A 12,986-nucleotide genomic window follows, 5' to 3' on the forward strand; every position below is an offset into this window, starting at 1 on the left:
TAAAGTGTTACCGACATTTTTAATCTTTTTTATCAGCTTTCAGCATTGGCTAACAAACAAACGCTTAAAGCAATTTTTTTATTAGTTTTAATATAGTTTTATATTATTACATCACAAAGAAATATGTGAAATGCATGCTTATACACCATTAAAAGAGATTTTCACAATAACATATCCCATGTGTGTGTGTGTGTGTGTGTGTAAGCATATGTCTACATATGAATGCAAAAGCACTTGTGAAAACACTTTATTAATAAGTACAGTGGCCAGCAGAGGGCAGTAGAAGACCACTTATTGGCTCACTTTCATTTTGACACACTTGATTTTCACCAGTAAATCACAGCACTAAAGCAAACCAGTTTTTCCATGTTAACTATTATAACACAATCATTTTTTGTCAGAGTTTATCACTTCATTTTTATTGGCCCTTCACATCAATGCAGCAATGTGGTAAATCATGGTAAATCACGATAGAAACATGGTAAATCATAGTAAAAAATACTATTACATGGTGGATCATGGCAAATCATGCTAGCAATGTGATGAATCATGGTAAATCATGCTACAATCCTGGTAAATCATTCTAGAATGTGGTATATCATGGTAAATCATCCTATAACATGGTAAATGATGGTAAACTGTGGTAAATCATGCTAGATTCATGGTAAATCATACTGGAACATGGTAGATCATGAAAAATCACACTAAATTTGGTATATCATGGTAAATCATGCTAAAACATGGTCTAATCCATCTATGATGTCAATGTTTAAATGCTTGCTACATAAAACTTAATGTCTTTTGATGCTTTTGTGCTTAACGGCCTTAAAGGCCTTAACTGCTTGAACACCGCTAAATGCTGCTAGCAGCTTTAATTTTTCTTTATTATTCTGTGTATATATTCTATATTATTCCTCTTACTCTTGTTTCTTCTTTGTCATTCTCTCAGCGTTTCGGGGGCCAGTTGAAGATTTTGCTGGTTTGAAATGTGTGTTTCTTGGGCTCTATCTCACTCTCTTTTCTACGCTTTTGCAGTTTTTATGGATAAAGCAGATCTCTGCAGCATCAGGGTCATTAATTATCATTAATTATAAATAATATAGATTAGGAAAGTTTGGATAGAATTAGGAAAGTTGCATTTGTAATAGACAAACATAATATAGTCTTCTAATAATCTGAATGATTATTACCAAAATGCCATTTTTGGAATGTATAATGTGATTATTTGGCAGTTGCTTTTTTTCTAACCCTGGTTGCTGGTGTGGTTTCTGAGCTGAACGCTGCTTTATCTAGTCTGGTGCTGCAGGGCTGTGTGCTCTCTCTCCTCCCTCTCTCTCTTTCTCACTCCCTCTTTTTCGTTATCGTTCTCTTTTGGCTTGCAGTGCAGAGCGGGATAAATGTGATGTCACACTTATGAGCTAATTGATCTCACTCATCCACTCATCTGTCATTTAGTGAATGTTTTTTAGCTGCCCTCAGACTATCTACATATGCTTTTCATTTAATTAGAATATAAAGATTTATTAATGCGTAAGAATTGTGTCTTAATGCTGAAATCAGTGGACACACTTGTGTGCACACTTTAAGTGTTCGTGCTACCTGCAAATTTTAAGTTTAGTCAACTCAAATATCTAAGTTGTCACTTAGTACAACTTCACATTTCAAGTTGGCTAAAATTAAAATTTTAAGGCAGCAATAACACTTACTTTAAGTTGAAACAAACAGTTTTTACAGAATTTTGTAATCTAATGCAAGGAAATTTATTCATTTTTATGTGACTTGCATCTGAATAGGACACAGTTTGCAAAAATCACACCATAATTGTAAAATCAGAGATGCACAAAAACATTAACGTTCAATTTAATATACAACATGCACTAAAATTCTCCAAGACATAGAAGTAAAGCTTGATATCTGACTGTATTTTGCAGTGGGAGGGACTTAGTGCAGATGTGTGTTTGAGTGACAGCTTGTGTTCTCTTTATACAATGGCTGCCTGTTGCTAGCTGCTGCTTTATGGCTGAACATCAAACCCAATACTTCTTAACGTCAGGTGTAACACAACTCACATTTAAAGCAATGAATGCAGGCTAGGAGAATTTATGACCTTGATCTTATCGATTTTTTTGGGAAGATATAGACCATTCCAGAGCCCGTCTAACGGAGAGCCTTGGCACTTCCTATTAGCCCCATTGTGTATGATATTGGTTGCAGTTCCATTAGAATTCCACTGGAGGTGATCGCGGGCGAGTGCAGAATGAATGGGAGTCTATGGAGCTAAACGACTAAATGTATCTCGTTCTCCTGCTTGTCGTTGAATCAACATTGATTTTATTGTTGATTCCGCAAGTTCAATATAGATTATAGGCCAAAAGTCAAATGATCGAGTACTTATGTCCTTTCGATTTCTTACAGGTTGGGCCGTTGTTGGCCGGAACACGCTAGCATTCTGCTATTATGTGACGTCATCACATTTTTGAACGGATTTTTAGAACAGATAAGTGTACTTAAAAATGCAATTTTCAGCTGAGTGTATTATCTTAGCCCTCCCTTTTGAATGCGACTTTCAAATTACTTGACAAAAAATTACATCCTGAGAAAAGTGGATTTCTGGGGGTGAAACCCCATACACTCCCATTCATTCTGCACTCGCCTGCGAGCGCCCCCGCATGGACCGAGACGTGTTACTGCAGCCAGTCCAGAAACCGGAAGTAACCAGACAGTGCCAATTCTCTTCAATTAGAAATTCTCTGACTATTCCAAACATGTCGCTGAAAAAACCTGCAATTGTTACATCGAGAATCTATTTCTGCATTTCTGCCTAATCTAATCTATAATAGCCAATAGTGCTATAGATTTTATTCAGACAAAGAGTAAACAGAAATAATATTCTATTTGTACTATGGATAAATTGTCCATAAGTAATAAGTTGCTATTTGTGCTTTCAGACCTGGGACTGGCCAGTCATGAAAAAATATTTTTAGTGCATAATTGATCGCATTTGCTCTGTGTGTGATGCAGCCATTATTCAAACCCGAGATGGATGTAGAGAGGGGGTAAAGCCTTTGTTAATCTCTAGCCATGAAGGTAGGTTGCACGTATTGGCACACAGCACTGCTTTGAGCAGAAAGTATTAGCTGAAGTGCATTTCTTCAATATGCATTATGCAATCCTCTTGTATGAGCTGCTATATTCTTAGAAGAGCACACATTCATCTTAGTTTGGTGGTAGTCACCTGTCACCAGGGGCCATGGCTTCTCACGTTTTACCCAAGATACTTGCCTCGTAGCTCTCTTAGGTGTGTAGTAGCACAGAGTAAGCACTCTGTTGCCATAGCAGCATCGTTAGAGCTGAGAGATGTTATTGTGCCGAAGGTTACAGAGACATTACAAAGACAAACTATATACTCTATAGAGTATATGTTTATTTAGACACTTATATCCAGTGTTGCATTTCAAATTATATTAGCATAACTGTTCAGCTAGAGATATATGATATTTAGTGGTTGGATAGGTGGATATCACATGAAATGCTGACAGTGTCAAGTAAGAGCAGCGTGGGAGGATATTTCCTGTGTGCAGCTCACAAGATTTGTGAATGCTGTTTTGTAACAGATGTAGAATGTAAATTTTACTGTCAAATGGATTTTACGAGAGTATAATTGAACTGGTAATGGAGGTTTTACTGTGGTCAGCGATGACGATCATTCTAGTTAGTTGATGACAGTAATGACAGTCCCTGGCTTTTAGCAGAAATATGAGCTCATTGCTAATGTCCAGATGTACTACAGTCAATATTTGCTTACATAAAGTGTATGTTAATTAGTATGAGAGACGGACCATTGCATTCATCAACCATGATTTACTTTCTAGTTGTTTGCGGGGGCGGGGCAATTCTTCTAGACACCATTTAATTGGACAAAAATCAGTGTAGTGCAACATGAGTCATCAAGATTTGAAGTATGTTTTCTTGGAAGAAAAATGTTTGCTTTTGTAGATGTCACAATCTATATAAAAGCCACAAAACTCAAAAACCAGAAATGAAAATTCTGTTATCATTTAGTCACCCTCATGCCTTCCCAAACTCATATGGCTTGCTTTCTTCTGTGCAACACAAAATAATACATTTTGAAAAAGGTTTTAGCTGTTTTTGTCAGTATACTGAGTCAGTTGGGTTTCAAGGTCTAAAATGAGCATATAGCTTACTTTGAATGATTGCTTTTGCTTTTTCTGAAGTGGCATAATCACTTGCATGATTAAACTGAGATTTAAGTCTTTATTCACTGTCATATCGAATTATAAAAAAAAAAAAAACATCATGACGTTTGTCTCATGGCATGCGAGAGCCAATAAGTTTTGATGTAACTTAACGTTTGAGGTTCATGTCTTCATTTGATGTAGTTTAAATCCAAGGCTTGATGTAGAAAGACAATTTGAGTAAATTATGACAGAATTTTCATCTTTAAGACCAAAAACGAATTGCCATTTAGTTGCTTGAATGGACTAACACCATTATTTTGCTCAATGTACACTAACAAATATAAGAAACTGGTGTCAAATAACAGCCCAGATCAATGCATGTATGCCTGTTAAATATTTCAGACATGGCTCTCAGGTTGCTGTCATTGGATGGTCGAAGTCTAATGCTGTAGCTGAAGCCCGCAGTGTTACATTGCGCTTGAGATGGCTGTCTCTTTGCTGCCGGGTGCCTGCGCTATGCTCCTATTTTATTTCCGCTTGTCTCCTTTACTGGGCTGTGACTGTCTGTTCTTTCTTGATCGTTTTTCCTCACATGTGAAATTTCTTGCTCTCTGAATTCAAATTTATTTCAAGCTACAAGTCTTTCTCTGTCTTCTTTTCTCTACCTTTCCTTCCTTCTGCTCATCCTTTTCTGTCTGCTTCTCTCTGAACTCTGTGTCTGTCGCCCCCTGACCCCCTCCCCCCTCCACAACCCCCCCGCACCTCTCTCCCCCTTCCCCGACAGACATATCCGATTACAAGAACAATAACAATAGTGGCCAAGATGTCAATCAAAGAGGTGATCTCTCCACAGTGACCAATGCTATGACTGGGATGAGCCCCTCTCCATCTCTCTCCGCCCTGTCCAGCCGGGCTGGTTCCATCAGCAGCTTGCACGATCGCATCATGTTCAGCCCAGGGAGCGAGGAAGCCATTGAGAGACTCAAGGTGACTGCCATAAAGTATAAAAGCCTGACAATACTGAATTAAATCCTCCAAATATAAATCTGACAAATATCTGCCTCCAGATATTAAGGGATCAACTCCAGATTAAAGGAACCCTTTCATAATTGTTTTTACCTATACAAACTGTGTTGTTGTTATTAACCGAAACTACAACTATTAAAAATAGTTTTTGTAAATTTAAATAAATCTTAAATTAAATCAAATATAAGTATTATATTTAAATATAATAACTTACTCTACTATAATACTATACAACTGACTGTAAAATACAATAACACTGTAATAAAAATGACCAAAAAAAAAGCTGAAAATAAAATAAAATGACAAAAGCACTTCAATTACTAAAACAAACTAAAATCAAAATGAATATATATAAAAAAGCTACACTTCTTATTACTGTACCTTTTAAAGAGGAACTATGTTTTTTTAGTGTGTAATCTTACTATTTGAGCATGAAAAAGGTCTGCAAAGTTAAAAGTCACAAAATCCACTCTATATCAGTAACTGAACTTGCAGTCTTGAGTTTTCTCCTCATGTAAATAATTCCTGCCAAAAGCATACAAAATAAAATTGCCATGTCCAAGAGACGCTGTTTTTTCCACCCTGATCTAGTAAGGTTATGGTAAAGAGCATGCGATTTCCGAAACGCATTCGAAGCGGTTGACCCATCATAACACACTGGTCCAATCAGAGCACATTGCGCTTTTCAGAAGGAGGGGTTTCATAGAAACAGGAACTAAACAGGGCATTACTGACAGGGGAAGAAAATGTAAAATACGTGAAAAATTATGTTTTTTTTAACATTCAAGCATGAAAACCTATTCTAATTGACCCCAAAATATAATAATATAATATAATATAATATAATAATAATAGAACTAATCTTTTTGTACTAGGGAGGGAGTGTTGAGGTCTTAAAGGTATACGGTACTATATTAGTAAATATTCCTGATATGATACCTTTAATACAACTTTTTCTACACCTCATTAATTAAAGCCAAAAGCTTTGCTGTCTAAAGATGTACGTCTCACATTAATAAATCTATAGAACTACTATGAACTTGGTGGCATATTTTAACTTGCATTTGTTTGCAATATGCCAACTAGGAAACGGAGAAAATCATTGCTGAGCTCAATGAAACGTGGGAAGAGAAGCTTCGCCGTACAGAAGCCATCAGAATGGACAGGTTTGTTATATGAAGCCTTATGTGATGATAAGCAATTTTACATTAGTGTATGCTATAGTCATAAACCTAAACCATCATTTTTAAAAACATCTAAATTGGTTTTCACAGAGAAGCACTGCTGGCTGAGATGGGTGTGGCCATGCGTGAGGATGGAGGAACTGTTGGAGTCTTTTCACCAAAGAAGGTAAAGTCATTATTAAGGCTGTAGGGAGAAACTGTATGCAGGTGGAGGTGGACGTGATAAGGCTAATATGTTGTGTTCAAATAACTAAATAAGCCTGTGAATGTCTTTACGTTCCCTTTCTGGAAGCCCTCGCAGAGAAAACCTCAGCCCGTGTTTATAGACACTGTTGGGCTGTTCTCTCCCAATGAGGTTGGTTGCCATGGATACTGTGTGGTTGCATTTCGATTCTCTCAGAATGTACCTCTGTGTGTTCTTTCCCCACCAGAGCTCTTCTAAACACATCTGTGATCTTTATTTAGGGATCTGTTGCTGATATGAATGCCGATGTGCTGCAATTCCTTCAAGTCTTTATAGTAAACTTTAAAGCAAACTGCTGGGTGATTGTACAGATCTTAAGCATCATGCCCTATGATGCTTTTAAAGGCTTTCCTGTCTGGAGTCTTACACTTTTGTGATATCTAAATCGAATCGCATGCATTTTGATGGATATCAAAATTGAAATCTTATTTTCCTCTTTCCAAGGTCGTATAAATACATTTTGAAAGTGCTCGCAAGGCAGTGCTACGTTGTACAGCACTTTGGCTGGGGTTTAAACCATTGATTCCAATTATTAAACTCAGAACGGTTTAATGCGTAGACTCCATTTGAACTTTATTTTGTAGATAATTTCAGCCTTTTGTGCCTCTTTTTGCCCCTGTGATTCATACTTTAAGTTTTGTTTGAATTTTTGAAAATCTCCCATTGACTTCAGCATATTCAGCATTTGAAAATGTAACCATCTACAATGAGACTATTTATTTAAACATGTCTGCTGAATTGCGATTGGTCTTCTTTCTTATGCTTGGATACAAATTGTGTTTGGACTTTTTTCATATATTTAAAGTAGGCTAACCATGAAATCAAAATGGACAATTCTTATATTTTATGTAATATTGCAATGTTTATTATAAATGATTTATCTGTTTTAATTCTTGTACACATCTGACAGAAAACAAGACTTTGACTTTTAACACAGAACCAAAGCCCAGAACCTAAACTTGCCTGAAACTTTAAGACTAGTCATTTGCTGCCTTGCAAGCACTGGTATTTCTTTCTGGAAATGCAAAAATAGTTGAGTCTGTAAAGTTGATTTTAAGTATGTTTGGGCCCCTCATTACAGACACCCCACCTGGTGAACCTGAATGAAGATCCTTTGATGTCTGAGTGTCTCCTATATTACATCAAAGATGGAATTACTAGGTTAGTTACAATCCAAGCTTCTCGTTTTCTCCATCGTGCATGTGAATCACACATATATGCTTCTGTTCAGTATAATTAGCACTATGGTATCTTGATGTGTTGCTTTGCTCAGGGTGGGGAGAGAAGATGCCAGCAGTAGACAGGACATTGTTTTGAGTGGTCACTTCATCAAAGAGGAACACTGCACTTTCACCAGCACCACTGGGCCAATGGGAGAAGGTTTGTCAATGATGCAGCTACTGTAAAAACACACATACTTGTACATGTATATGCCAAAGTCCTTATGGTTGTTCTTCCTGTTGTCTACAGCTGTCATTCTCGAGCCGTGTGAGGGAGCAGAAACGTATGTAAATGGGAAGAGAGTAACAGAACCCACTGTTCTCAGATCAGGTTTGTTTTTACTTTTTTACCCTCACCTGCTGAAATACTGTTCTAAGCAATATGGTTTGGTTCCTATTATTTATTTGTTTGTGCTGGTGTGTGTTTGTGTGCATATTTATTAGGGGTGGGACAAAATATATCGATAGGGCAATATATCGTTGTCTTTCTCGGTGCGATATGAGAATCGTTACTCTGATATCTGATCTCAAATATCGATATTTTAATTAATAAAATAAGGCGCTAAATAGATTTCCCGGCTTCCAGCGTCGCTACTTCATGGCTCCTAGAGGTGTCACTCAACACATGAATGAGGGAAACGTGAACATAAGTTAACAAGCTTAAGAAAAAGAGCTTTTTAACGGGATGGCGGACAGCAGTGTGAGTAAAATCAAAGATGTTTAAGTCCAAAGTCTGGACCCACTTTGGCTTTTATACCATTAATGGGACAAACAAAAACGACAAAGAATACACAATATACAATACTGTCTGGTAAAAGTAAAGTGCATGGGTAATACCATGAACATGCAAAGCCACTTGGAACCCTGATCTCATTGAAAATGTTTAATTCACTTAAAATGTTCCATTTAATTTACAGTCTGAAAAACCTTTTGTGCTGTTTTCTAACAGTTTGGACTTGAATAAAGAGAGAAAACCTGCACTTAACTTTTTCACTAGTATTTTGTTTTCATAGTTATCATAGTTCACAGATATCGTGATGTATCATTATAGGATTGTCTAGCAATATATTGATTATCGCAGAATTGCTGTATCGTGATATTATCGGTATCGTGAGCCGTGTATCGTATCGTATTGTGAGGTACCCTGTGATTCCCCATCCCTAGTATGTATGCATGCATGCTTGTATTGATTTAAGATTTGATTTATTCATTGATTTATTTTTGATTATTTGTGATTTTTATTATATTATTTCTAAAATATTTATTTTATGCACATCTGTGCAGAATTAACCAGTCTGTGTTAATGCAATTTTTTTATTTCTTTGTATTTACTGACTCTTTTGTAGGGAACCGAATCATTTTGGGCAAGAGCCATGTTTTCCGCTTCAACCATCCAGAGCAGGCTCGTCAGGAACGTGAGCGCACCCCCTGCTCTGAGACCCCAATGGAGCCTGTAGACTGGGCCTTTGCTCAGAGAGAACTCCTGGACAAACAGGGCATTGATATGAAACAGGAAATGGATCAGAGGTAAAGTAACATGGAGGAAATTCAAGAACAAGTGTGAACAAATGTGACATTTGTGTTTCTAGACTTGATATCCTTTTTTATATCGTTTGTATAGACTGCAGGAACTTGAGGATCAGTATCGCAAGGAGAGAGAAGAGGCCAACAATCTATTGGAGCAACAGAGATTAGTAAGTGACATAAAGAGCTTATACAACTTGTTTCCTTTACTCCAAACTTACCGTAGTATTTAATATGACCCTTTTTAGTGTTGATATTTCACTGTATGTCTTTTACAGGACTATGAGAGCAGGCTAGAAGCACTGCAGAAGCAGGTAAATCGTTGTTACCCTGATGTAGCAGAGGAAGATGAAGAACCTGAGGAGGAAGGTGACTAGATTGTGATGGAAACAAGTTTTGTTTCGTTTTTTTGAACAGCTTGAACTAATCAAAATGACCCAAATTTAAACACCCGAGCATCTTGTATTCAATCTCTTTTACCCATAGTGCAATGGACTGAGAGGGAGACAGAACTGGCGTTGTGGGCTTTCCGTAAATGGAGATGTTATCAGTTCACATCTCTAAGAGACATGCTTTGGGGCAATGCCATCTTCCTCAAGGAGGCCAATGCCATTAGCGTCGAGCTAAAGAAGAAGGTGAAAGCTTTGGAAATATAATACCAGAAAGAACTGCATTCACTCTGCTAAACCTATTCGATATGACAACATCATAACTGATTGAGCCTTATGTCGCTTACAGGTTCAGTTTCAGTTTGTTTTATTGACGGACACACTTTACTCTCCACTTCCGCCTGACCTGTTACCACCTGAGGCTGCTAAAGACAGGGAGAAGAGCCCGTTCCCTCGCACCATTGTGGCCGTAGAAGTCCAAGATCAGAAAAATGGAGCCACACATTACTGGACCCTGGAGAAGCTTAGGTAATTTTTGCATATTGCTTTTTCATATCGTTTCTTCAACAACAGAAATGCCCCTTCAAAGCAGACTTTTCACACTCTCACTAATTTGTTTAATTTGTGTACTGTCAATATCCAACAGTGGACGTACAGTGGTCATTTCCACAACATCTCAATGTCTATTTTTTTTATATGTTTTTTTTATATTTTAAACCTTTTAAACATTTTTGGAATAAAAAGGCAGACTCGTTTGTTTTAATGCAGCTAATTTTATAGCTAGCATTTTATGTGTGTGCGTGTGTGTGTGTACACACTATATGGACAAAAGAATTGGGACTTAATTATTCAATGCAGGCGTTTCAATCAGACCCATTTGCCACAGGTGTACAAAATCGAGCACCTAACCATGCAGTCTGCATTTACAAACATTTGAAAGAAAGAAAAAAAAGCGTCGTTCTGAAGAGCTCAGCGAATTTAGGCATGGTACTGTGATAGGATGCCACCTTTACAATAGGTCCTTTTGTGAAATTTCATCCCTGCTAGATATTCCATAGTCAACTGTAAGTGGCATTATTGGAAAGCAGAAACATGAAACATTTAGGAACAGCAGCAACTCAGCCACGAAGAGAAAGACCATGTAAAGTCACAGAGCGGGGTCGCTGAATGCTGAGCAACACGGTGCATAAGAGTCGCCAACAATCTGCTGATTCCAAAGCTAAAGAGAACTTCCACTGGCATTAATATTAGCACAAAAACTGTGCGGTGGGAGCTTCATGGAATGGGTTTCTTCACATATCTCATATCAGTGTGACACTTTTGACTCATTAGTAACCACTATATTTAAATACAATTTTATTAGGGATACTATTATTTGTCTTGGTGTAAATGATGCAACAACTGAGGGACAGTAATTATACATTTTTATGAAATATATTCAACAATAATTACTGAAATGGTTGGGTTATTTGATGTTTTGTTTACATTTGAATAGTTTTACAATTATAACAATTTAGTATTTTAATCATGGAGTCTCATATTTTAGGATTAAAAGTCTAGGATAAGGGTAAAACAATACAATTTATACATAAAAAGTGTTTGAAAAGAAGCTAAAATAAATGAAGGCATGTTGTTTCAGGACAACAAAAACCAAATCTGTTACTTGCAATAAAGGGCAAGTTCTTAAAACATAAAAACGTCCATAGGTGAAGAGAAACCCAGCTGAGTCACCTTGGGTTTCACAGTGTATCCAGGATTTAGATTCTAAATAATGTATAATGCCGCCCCCTGCAGGCAGAGGTTGGATCTGATGAGGGAGATGTATGATCGTGCTGCTGAGGTGCCCAGCAATGCTCTTGAAGACTGTGACAGTGTGTTGACTGGAGGCGACCCCTTCTACGACCGGTTTCCCTGGTTCCGTCTGGTTGGAAGGTGAGTTTTAAGGTTACTTCAGAGCATGGCTAGACAGACCTGGCCGCTGGTGTTCAGTACAGAATGCCACCTCAGATAAAGGCCACATTATCAACATTATTCTCATCAAACTACACTAGTGTTTGAATGGCCCATTGAAAGTGAATTCATTTCCTTTATGCAGAACAGAATCAGCAATTCTCATTATGTTTTTGTTCTTGTAATAGTAGAGTATATTGCAGGGCAAAACAACTGCTGGAAAGAGAAAATGTAATAAAAACTGTGTTTAAAAGCTGATCTCTACAGGATATATGTAATATTGCTTATTCCTCTGAGGAATTATTGCCCACACACTTTTCAAGAGTGCAAGATTTTTGATGCTGCTTTATTCAGAAGAGCATGAAATCGATTTTCCATGCACTTCTAAATTAGGTCACAAGCTTCCTTTTGCCCTGTCTACTTCTGAGCTGTATGACTTACTCTTAATCTTGCCTTTACTATATCTTAAAAGATCACACTGCAATCAAAATTACGTCAACATTTACTCACTCTCATGTTGTTCTAAACCCACCTTACCTTCTTTCTTCTGCGGAACATTTAAAAAAATGTACTGGTAGCTTTAATAAGTAACAACTGTATTGGTTGAGGTTTTTGCTACCGACTGTATGACTTCAGAAGACATGGAATAGTGAATGGACTGCTTTTACTTTCATGGTGCTTTTTGTCATTTTAGGGCTTGCCAGTCCCCCATCTCGTTTCACTTTCATTGTATTGAGCATGATATTTTTCAAAAATGTTGGCTGATATTTACAAAAAGGTATTTTTCAAAAGTACAACTTTTGGTGTTTCGAAAAAAGAGAACAGGTTTAGAACTACATGATGATGACTGTGTTATGACAGAATTTTTGTTTTGAGTGAACTATGTCTATAAAATGTACATTACCATTCAAATGTTTGGGGTCTGTATGATTTTTTTTTTTATGTTTTTGAAATAAGTCTCATGCTTACCAAGGCGATAATTAAAAACAATAATATTGTGAAATATTCTCACAAGATGTTTTCTATTCTAAAATGTAACTTATTCCTGTGATTTCAAAGCTGAATTTTTTCAGCATCATTACTCCAGCCTTCAGTGTCACATGATACTTCAGAAATCATTCTAATATGCTCACTTGGTGCTTAAGAAACATTTCTAATTATTTGCAATGTTAAAAACAGTTGTGCTGCTTAATATTTTTGTGGAAATGTATAAAAAAAATGCAGGATTCTTTAATAAATAGAAAGTTCAT

At 36.9% G+C, this 12,986-nt stretch overlaps 1 protein-coding gene across 30 annotated transcripts in view; it reads left to right on the top strand.

Annotated features, from left to right (window-relative positions):
* Window positions 1–12,986, top strand: part of kif1aa (kinesin family member 1Aa) — an 86,281-nt gene that overhangs the window by 38,367 nt on the left and 34,928 nt on the right. For 18 of the 30 annotated variants that reach the window (XM_056246271.1, XM_056246273.1, XM_056246275.1 and 15 more), the window contains exons 14-26: window positions 950–988; window positions 4,984–5,186; window positions 6,312–6,391; window positions 6,500–6,575; window positions 7,735–7,814; window positions 7,927–8,033; window positions 8,124–8,204; window positions 9,220–9,400; window positions 9,495–9,567; window positions 9,676–9,766; window positions 9,884–10,032; window positions 10,136–10,314; window positions 11,581–11,718. In XM_056246271.1, coding sequence (XP_056102246.1) covers window positions 950–988; window positions 4,984–5,186; window positions 6,312–6,391; window positions 6,500–6,575; window positions 7,735–7,814; window positions 7,927–8,033; window positions 8,124–8,204; window positions 9,220–9,400; window positions 9,495–9,567; window positions 9,676–9,766; window positions 9,884–10,032; window positions 10,136–10,314; window positions 11,581–11,718 — 1,477 coding nt within the window. The remainder of the gene's footprint in view (window positions 1–949; window positions 989–4,983; window positions 5,187–6,311; window positions 6,392–6,499; window positions 6,576–7,734; window positions 7,815–7,926; window positions 8,034–8,123; window positions 8,205–9,219; window positions 9,401–9,494; window positions 9,568–9,675; window positions 9,767–9,883; window positions 10,033–10,135; window positions 10,315–11,580; window positions 11,719–12,986) is intronic. The other 12 variants (XM_056246277.1, XM_056246288.1, XM_056246291.1 and 9 more) reach the window with 3 other exon arrangements.

This window comes from Rhinichthys klamathensis, unplaced genomic scaffold (genome assembly GCF_029890125.1).
Source record: "Rhinichthys klamathensis goyatoka isolate OS25496 unplaced genomic scaffold, OSU_Roscu_1.1 h1tg000036l_1, whole genome shotgun sequence".
NCBI classification, from domain to species: domain Eukaryota; kingdom Metazoa; phylum Chordata; class Actinopteri; order Cypriniformes; family Leuciscidae; genus Rhinichthys; species Rhinichthys klamathensis.